This window comes from Procambarus clarkii, chromosome 14, assembly GCF_040958095.1.
Source record: "Procambarus clarkii isolate CNS0578487 chromosome 14, FALCON_Pclarkii_2.0, whole genome shotgun sequence".
Taxonomy (NCBI): Eukaryota; Metazoa; Arthropoda; class Malacostraca; order Decapoda; family Cambaridae; genus Procambarus; species Procambarus clarkii.
In genome coordinates, this window is record NC_091163.1 from 38,605,707 (window position 1) to 38,615,740 (window position 10,034).

General features: G+C 52.0%; 1 protein-coding gene across 3 annotated transcripts in view; it reads right to left on the reverse strand.

Annotated features, from left to right (window-relative positions):
* The window catches only part of mtd (TLD domain-containing protein mustard), a 228,667-nt gene extending 227,295 nt beyond the window's left edge, over positions 1–1,372 (reverse strand). For 2 of the 3 annotated variants that reach the window (XM_069324511.1, XM_069324510.1), the window contains exon 1: positions 1,216–1,371. In XM_069324511.1, the coding sequence (XP_069180612.1) occupies positions 1,216–1,240 (25 nt within the window). In that variant the 5' untranslated portion in view covers positions 1,241–1,371. Of the gene's footprint in view, positions 1–1,215 lie in introns of all 3 variants that reach the window. The other variant, XM_045762679.2, reaches the window with a different exon arrangement.
* Positions 1,373–10,034: the final 8,662 nt, after the last annotated feature.

A 10,034-nucleotide genomic window follows, 5' to 3' on the forward strand; every position in this document is an offset into this window, starting at 1 on the left:
CACCCGACCCCATACACCACACACCCGACCCCATACACCACACCCGACCCCATACACCACACATCCGACCCCATACACCACACACCCGACCCCATACACCACACCCGACCCCATACACCACACACCTGACCCCATACACCACACACCCGACCCCATACACCACACACCTGACCCCATACCCCATACACCCGACCCCATACACCACACACCCGACCCCATACACCACCACACCCGACCCCATACACCACCACACCCGACCCCATACACCACACACCCGACCCCATACACCACACACCCGACCCCATACAACACACACCCGACCCCATACACCACACACCCGACCCCATACACCACACACCCGACCCCATACACCACACACCCGACCCCATACACCACACACCCGACCCCATACACCACACACCCGACCCCATACACCACACACCCGACCCCATACACCACACATCCGACCCCATACACCACACACCCGACCTCATACACCACACCCGAACCCATACACCACACACCCGAACCCATACACCACACACCCGACCCCATACACCACACACCCGACCCCATACACCACACACCGGACCCCATACACCACACACCCGACCCCATACACCACACACCCGACCCCATACACCACACACCCGACCCCATACACCACACACCCGACCCCATACACCACACACCCGACCCCATACACCACACACCCGACCCCATACACCACACCCGACCCCATACACCACACACCCGACCCCATACACCACACACCCGACCCCATACACCACACACCCGACCCCATACACCACACACCCGACCCCATACACCACACCCCGACCCCATACACCACACCCGACCCCATACACCACACACCCGACCCCATACACCACACACCCGACCCCATACACCACACACCCGACCCCATACACCACACCCGACCCCATACACCACACCCGACCCCATACACCACACACCCGACCCCATACACCACACACCCGACCCCATACACCACACCCGACCCCATACACCACACCCGACCCCATACACCACACCCGACCCCATACACCACACACCCGACCCCATACACCACACACCCGACCCCATACATCACAGACTGCGTCAACAATAACAACATCCGGGCAGAGTGAGAGTGAGAGAGTGAGAGAGGCAGAGAGTGAGAGAGAGCGGACACCTCCACCACAATATACTCACGGGTGTTGAACAAGTGGAGCCTCATGGCGGGCTGTGAGGTGTAGTGAGGCAGGACATGAGGCAGCAGTGTGAGGCAGGAGGAAGACGAGGCAGTAATCCCGGGTGAGGGAGGGAGGGAGCGCCTCACAACTCTCACAATGGCTCTCACCAGACTTGTGAGCGCCGCACCGCGCAACACACCCGCCCCTCACACACTCACACTCTACCCGATATAATTTACGCTAAATCACCTCACACTCGAAAAACTTTACATTTAATCCATTTCAATCATAGAAAACAGCTTTATATTACCAAATATGTAAAGTAACTCGTCCAATATTGTCATTAGGACCATAATATGGGCCCACACGCACGGGCCACCGCCAAAATATCACGCCGCGAAAGATTAGACGTGGAGGGCTGTCAACTCTGCAGGCTCGGGCCAGTATCCATATGGATTACCACGTCTTGTTATCCATCCCGGGCCCCTGGATGTGCTGGCCCCCTGGATGTGGTGGCCCCCTGGATGTGGTGGTCCCTAGATGTGGTGGCCCCTGGGTGTGGTGGCCCCCTGGATGTGGTGGCCCCTGGATGTGGTGGTCCCTGGATTTGGTGGCCCCTGGATGTGGTGGCCCATGGATGTGGTGGCCCCATGGATGTGCTGGCCCCCTGGGTGTGCTGGCCCCCTGGATGTGGTGGCCCCCTGGGTGTGGTGGCCCCCTGGATGTGGTGGCCCCCTGGATGTGGTGCGCCTTGGATGTTGTGGTCCCCTGGATGTGGTGGCCCCCTGGATGTGGTAGCCCCTGGATGTGGTGGCTCCTGGATGTGATGGCCACCTGGATGTGGTGGTCCCTGGATGTGGTGGTCCCCTGGATGTGGTGGCCCCTTGATGTGGTGGCCCCCTGGATGTGGTGGCCCCCTGGATGTGGTGGCCCCTTGATGTGGTGCCCCCCTGGATGTGGTGGCCCCTGGATGTGGTGGCCCCCTGGATGTGGTGGCCCCCTGGATGTGGTGGCCCCTGGATGTGGTGGCCCCCTGGATGTGGTGGCCCCTGGATGTGGTGGTCCCTGGATGTGGTGGTCCCTGGATGTGGTGGTCCCCTGGATGTGGTGGTCCCTGGATGTGGTGGTCCCTGGATGTGGTGGCCCCTGGATGTGGTGGCCCCTGGATGTGGTGGCCCCTGGATGTGGTGGCCCCTGGATGTGGTGGACCCCTGGATGTGGTGGACCCCTGGATGTGGTGGCCACTGGATGTGGTGGCCACTGGATGTGGTGGCCCCTGGATGTGGTGGCCCCTGGATGTGGTGGCCCCTGGATGTGGTGGCCCCTGGATGTGGTGGACCCCTGGATGTGGTGGCCACTGGATGTGGTGGCCACTGGATGTGGTGGCCCCTGGATGTGGTGGCCCCCTGGATGTGGTGGCCCCCTGGATGTGGTGGCCCCTGGATGTGGTGGCCCCCTGGATGTGGTGGCCCCTGGATGTGGTGGTCCCTGGATGTGGTGGTCCCTGGATGTGGTGGCCCCTGGATGTGGTGGTCCCTGGATGTGGTTGTCCCTGGATGTGGTGGTCCCTGGATGTGGTGGCCCCTGGATGTGGTGGCAACACGTGGCGAGGCAGCACATGGCGAGGCAGCACGTGGCGAGGCAGCACGTGGCGAGGCAGCATGTGGCGAGGCAGCACGTGGCGAGGCAGCATGTGGCGAGGCAGCATGTGGCGAGGCAGCACGTGGCGAGGCAGCACGTGGCGAGGCAGCACGTGGCGAGGCAGCATGTGGCGAGGCAGCATGTGGCGAGGCAGGACGTGGCGAGGCAGGACGTGGCGAGGCAGCACGTGGCGAGGCAGCACGTGGCGAGGCAGGACGTGGCGAGGCAGGACGTGGCGAGGCAGCACGTGGCGAGGCAGCATGTGGCGAGGCAGGACGTGGCGAGGCAGCACGTGGCGAGGCAGCATGTGGCGAGGCAGCATGTGGTGAGGCAGCACGTGGCGAGGCAGCACGTGGCGAGGCAGCATGTGGCGAGGCAGCATGTGGCGAGGCAGCACGTGGCGAGGCAGCACGTGGCGAGGCAGCACGTGGCGAGGCAGCACGTGGCGAGGCAGCATGTGGCGAGGCAGCATGTGGCGAGGCACGTGGCGAGGCATGTGGCGAGGCAGGACGTGGCGAGGCAGGACGTGGCGAGGCAGCATGTGGCGAGGCAGGACGTGGCGAGGCAGCATGTGGCGAGGCAGCACGTGGCGAGGCAGCATGTGGCGAGGCACGTGGCGAGGCAGCATGTGGCGAGGCAGGACGTGGCGAGGCAGCATGTGGCGAGGCAGCACGTGGCGAGGCAGCACGTGGCGAGGCAGCACGTGGCGAGGCAGCATGTGGCGAGGCAGCATGTGGCGAGGCAGCACGTGGCGAGGCAGCACGTGGCGAGGCAGCACGTGGCGAGGCAGCACGTGGCGAGGCAGCACGTGGCGAGGCAGCACGTGGCGAGGCAGCACGTGGCGAGGCAGCACGTGGCGAGGCAGCACGTGGCGAGGCAGCACGTGGCGAGGCAGCACGTGGCGAGGCAGCACGTGGCGAGGCAGCACGTGGCGAGGGCAGCATGTGGTGAGGCAGCACGTGGCGAGGCAGCACGTGGTGAGGCAGCACGTGGCGAGGCAGCACGTGACGAGACAGCACGTGGTGAGGCAGCACGTGGCGAGGCAGCACGTGGCGAGACAGCATGTGGCGAGGCAGCACGTGGCGAGGCAGCACGTGGTGAGGCAGCACGTGGCGAGGCAGCACGTGACGAGGCAGCACGTGGCGAGGCAGCATGTGGTGAGGCAGCACGTGGCGACGCAGCACGTGGCGAGGCAGCATGTGGTGAGGCAGCACGTGGCGAGGCAGCACGTGGCGAGGCAGCACGTGGTGAGGCAGCACGTGGCGAGGCAGCACGTGACGAAGCAGCACGTGGCGAGGCAGCACGTGGCGAGGCAGGACATGGCGAGGCAGAACGTGGCGAGGCAGCACGTGGCGAGGCAGCATGTGGCGAGGCAGCATGTGGCGAGGCAGCACGTGGCGAGGCAGCACGTGACGAGGCAGCAGGTGGTGAGGCAGTACGTGGCGAGGCAGCACGTGGCGAGACAGCATGTGGCGAGGCAGCACGTGGCGAGGCAGCACGTGGTGAGGCAGCACGTGGCGAGGCAGCACGTGGTGAGGCAGCACGTGGCGAGGCAGGACGTGGTGAGGCAGCACGTGGCGAGACAGCATGTGGCGAGGGAGCACGTGGCGAGGCAGCACGTGGCGAGGCAGCACGTGGCGAGGCAGCACGTGGCGAGGCAGCACGTGGCGAGGCAGGACATGGCGAGGCAGCACGTGGCGAGGCAGCACGTGGCGAGACAGCATGTGGCGAGGCAGGGCGTGGCGAGGCAGCACGTGGCGAGGCAGCACGTGGCGAGGCAGGACATGGCGAGGCAGCACATAGCGAGGCAGCACGTGGCGAGGCAGCACGTGGCGAGGCAGCACGTGGGCGAGGCAGCACGTGGCGAGGCAGCATGTGGCGAGGCAGCACATAGCGAGGCAGCACGTGGCGAGGCAGGACGTTTTTTACATATGATGAACGAGAGCGGATGATAAATGAATCAAAATATTAGGAGACTACGAGGCACTAACAAATAAAATTTAAAAACATACCCTGGGGGTAGAGACAGCCGTCGGAAAATTGAAAACACCCCGGCGCCTATGCCCGTGCGTTGGAAAAAGCAAAAAGCACGGGCATAGGCGCCATATCCACTACCTACGGCCCCCCCCCCCCCTGCCTCCCCTTCTACTGAAGACCGACCCACCAACACCCCACACAGCCCCCTGTAACAGTGCAGGTATTTTGCACTTTTCATGTTACTATTGTGAGTTGTAATTGTGGGTAGGTGTGTGCGTGTGTGTGAGGAGCGAGATGGTACGAGTGAGGTGTTGACTAGCTTGAATCGGCTGACATTGTAGTACATAGGTTGGTAAGGGCTAGCTTGGCCTGTCCCAGTCCTTATCAGGGCATGAGGAAGAGTACACAGCTTGCCCATGTTGGGAGTGGCTGGTAGATTCAGTTAGTGACCAGCTGCCACAGAGGGAAGGTCACCAGCCAGTCTCTCCTGCAATCTTCACCCTAGGTGGGTGCCAGTTACCCCTAGGGTGCAGCTATCTGCATGAGAGGTAAGAGCCACTGTTGTTTGATTGACCAGGGTGTCTTAAGGTGTCTTAGTGGTGACCAGCTAGTGGAGTCCATTTAGCCATGTATGGTGTGGGTGATCCCCCCTTTTAATTAGGTCAATATTGTGTTAAATAATAGGATGGCAAAATGTTAAATAGTAAGAACTAGTATTCAATTACTGGACATTGAAGTAATTTGATTCAATAAATGTCTATGTGTAGAATGACAAATTTGACTTTTGTTCAGTCCTCTTTGTGAATCAATGTCCGCTCCAGTAAGAGTTAAGCCTAGAGATAACTAGATGAACAAGTGAGCTATTAAGCAGTGTTCCTGTCGCATTGTTTAAGTGGAATTAAGATTTAGTTTGCAAATGCAACCCGTTCTCGCAAATTTAATAAGTCAATATTGACTTATTAGTTGCGGGCATAGGTGACATACTAAACATAATAGTTTCCCTTGAAAAGCTTCATAGAAAACACCGACTTTACCTAACCTACTTAGTATGTTAAAATAAGTATCTTATAGCTTCGTAATTACAATTGTTACTTAACCTATTATAGGTATAGGCTAGGTAATAATTGTAATTACGAAGAAATAAGATGCTTATCTTAACATACTAAGTAGGTTAGGTAAGGTCGGTGTTTCTATGAAGCTTTTCAAGGGAAACTATTATGTTAAGTATGTCACCTATGCACATATTTAATAAGTCAATATTGACTTATTAAATTTGCGAGAACGGGTTGGCAAATGACCGGTGGTGGCAGCTTGAATATATTAGCAAGTAAAATTAACATCAGTATAACATCATTCATTAGTATAACTTACATCGATAAAACAGTTAACTCTCCCCACTCCTTTAATTCCCTCTACCTCCTCCACCTTCTCCTTCCTTCTCTCCCTCCTGCCTCCCCTCTTCCTGTTCGCTCCCCGTTTTCTATTCCCGCTCGCCTCTCTCTACCTCAGTTCCTGCCTCAACCTCTCCCATGTCTGTCCCCTCTCTTCTCTTTTCCTCCTCCCCTCCTTCTTCCTTTATTTTGCTTTACTTGACTTACTTTACTTCCTGCCCCTCCCCTGGTTACACCCCCACAGCCCCCCCCCATCGCCCCCTACAGCCCCCCTACAACCTCCCCCCCCACATAGGCAAATGGGTAACCATTATAATTTTTAATATTTCATAATTTGTCGTCTTCTTCCTTATTGTTTGGCGGGAATTACAACTGAGCCAACCTCTTGTTTAGCTAGTACTGGGTTGTAACTATGTACTGCACCGTAGTACAAACACTGGCGTAATGGCAATTAGATATTAGATTTAGTACTATTCACTTTGTAGTAAAAAAATATTTGAATCATAATCTTACAAAACAAACTTATTTCTAGGCCTAGTATACCTAAATATTTCTAGTATTTTATACTAGTAAAGAAATACTAGTATACCTAGTATTTCTAGGCCTAAATAATACATATATGTATTATTTAGGCCTCAGTGTGTGTTAGGCCTAGGAGGGTTAGGTTGCCTTTGCAACATAAATACAAAACCTTTTCCGGTTTGTCCAAATTCAACAGTAACAATTTCTACTTTCTAATTGTCCATTACGTCATATATGTACTCTGCTCTCATCGTTACTATATGTACTAACTAAACAGGAGGGTGTGCTGAAGTCACCCCCACAACCACATGCATGTTTCTCACTGTTGGTATTCCATGTACGTACTCTTGCTGGTCGGATTTATCTGCTAATTTTACTTCTTCAAAACTTCAGTGTAGGTGTAGCGACGGGTCAATGCCTCCTTCCCCTACTCTGTTCACCCTATTTCTCCTTATAATATAATATCAAAGTGGAAAGATTACATTTCCTATAACTTGTCAGTTTTGTTTCTGTGATTGCAATAATATGTGGATGTCAGTTTGTTTCTGTGATTGCAATAATGTGGGGATGTTTTCCCCGTCAGTCTTTCCTGCCCCTGTGTACGTACGTACGTTACCATTTACTATTGAAAGGGTCTCGATAGTACAGGCGGGCTCGTTCTCAACCCACAATTGAGAATTCCCAGGCCGATTTTTGGGTGGAACAGAAATGGTTAGGCACATTTCTTCACCGAATGCCTCTGTTCACCTTGCAGTAAGTTAGGTACTCAGGAGTTAGTCAGCTTGTTGTGGGAAATTTTACCACTATATCTAATAATCATCTAAGGAATGTATAATTTCTATATTATATCTATATCATATCAAAATCATAATCTAAATCGTATCAAAATCATAACAGAATCATAACAAAATCATATTAGAATCATTATAGATTCATTATACAGCTTGATCCTAGATGACAATGCCACTTGGATCACGTACGCCATAGAGCCCTATAGATGCCTACGTGACTTTGTGCATGATCTCTCAAGGATCCAGAAGCTTCTAGAAGGATTTTCTTAATTAAAGAACTATTGAAACATTAATCACTTCCGGCAGGGATTATAATCGAATCCCTAATAAGAAACAGTGGTACTATCAAGTACTATTTATAATCTTTAAATTCCTATATCTAATTATATTATAATCACATCTTCACTCAATCATAAGTCTAGACTGTAAAAATAATCAATCAATATTCATAGAAGGCTACTGTGCTCAGGGCGATGCTGGGAGAGAAGTGCCCAACACACCCGCGGCACTTCGCGTTTGTTGACAAAACAGTGAACAGTGACGGATCCTTAGCGAACATTATTTGGCTTCAGGACACCTTATCTAATAACTTTATCACAGTGAATACTCTCTAGAACTGGGGGAGTACCTGGACAAGTAAAATCCCTAGACATTTATATCTATAAGTGTAGAGTGGAGCACACAGTGACTTGGCTCCACCTTCACCATCAACCCTCATCTTTTGCAACGCAGTTAAAGAAAAATCAGGTAGCAACGCTACTAGTACATCATACAGCAATGCTGTGATATAAATATCGTGCCTAAACTCGTGACAAGAGAGTTATCAAGTCTGGCACACTTGTCAGACAGGCACCCGGCAAGCAGAGAAGTATATTGAGGTTATTTTGGTATATAGTTGGCCAATTGTATGCTTGTGTGACTTTAATATTCTATAAGTCTGTCTGTCGGTTATAAAGCGAGGCAACGCCTCATATCTCAGTAAGTTTATTTATATAGTAGGGCAGCAGTAGAATTTTTATCCAAGCACTAGACCTCATGAGTGTCCATTATGTGAGAAAGATTCAGCCGCAATAAGTAAATAAGACCTCATAAGTGTCCATGGTGTTGGAAGAGATTCAGTCAAGCTGATCTGTACCTAGTCATATAAATTGAATATAAATACATTGCAATATATACTTGAATATATAAATTAAGTTAACAATTGCTGGCTTAGTTATTTTATAAGTTATCAAATAAGTTCATTAATTGAATATAATTTCTTTTACTTAGTTAACAGTACTTAGACTACATTTAAAGTCAATTTATTATACTTTTACAATTTATAATTGTTGTTTATAGTATAAGAACATATTGGCTGTTAATAGTTATGGTGCTAGGCTAGACTATATATGTTTAAATCCCTGATTTAAAACAGAGCCAGTGTTCAGCATAGAACTGAATTTATTATAATAATAATAATAATTTTTATTTAGGCAAAGGTACATACATAAAGAGATTTTACAAAGTTTGTTGGCTTTATAGATAGAGCTAGTACATACAATGCCTAAAGCCACTATTACGCAAAGCGTTTCGGGCAGAAATCTAATCTAATATATCAGAAATCTAAATCTAATATTTCGGGCAGAAATATTAAATCTTATCCTTGTATAAAATACAAGCTGAATGTGAGAATCCCTGTCTACAGGTGGACTGGAACTTCTATCAACTAATTCATTCACCCCAACTGTCCCTTACAGCCACAATCTGTCATTAAAAAAAGAGGAGCTAGGATTTACAACCCTAGCTAGAGATTTTAGTTGAATTAATTTGCAGACAGTAATTTTTTAATGTAGTTCAGTACAAGTCCCTGGTAGTCTCCTCTTATATCAATCCTAGCAGGTTTTTCCCACAGTTGCATCCTGGGGGGGGGGGCAGTAAGTCGAGGTGGGAAGGGGGGGGGGGGAAGGATATTCTCGATAAATTCAGTGGTATTTACTAGTAACCGCCCCATCTGAAACACCCTCGTAGAAGCATAAGAGATGTTTATAAATATTTAGAAAATGTATAACAAGAAAGAATTTGAATAAATATGAAAGTGGAAGAAAGAAGAGGAGTGCAGAGGAATGAAGGAGCTGGAGAAACTACGAGAGCTGTGATAATTTTAGTCAAATGAGAATCAGAAGGAAGGACGGAGATCATTGTGAAGTAACTTGTCAACTGAACTTGTACCTGTACAGGTCCCCTTCTACTGGTGGTGGGGTCCACCAGGTCCCCTTCTACTGGTGGTGGGGTCCACCAGGTCCCCTTCTACTGGTGGTGGGGTCCACCAGGTCCCCTTCTACTGGTGGTGGGGTCCACCAGGACCCCTTCTACTGGTGGTGGGGTCCACCAGGTCCCCTTCCACTGGTGGTGGGGTCCACCAGGTCCCCTTCTACTGGTGGTGGGTCCACCAGGTCCCCTTCTACTGGTGGTGGGGTCCACCAGGTCCCCTTCTACTGGTGGTGGGGTCCACCAGGTCCCCTTCCACTGGTGGTGGA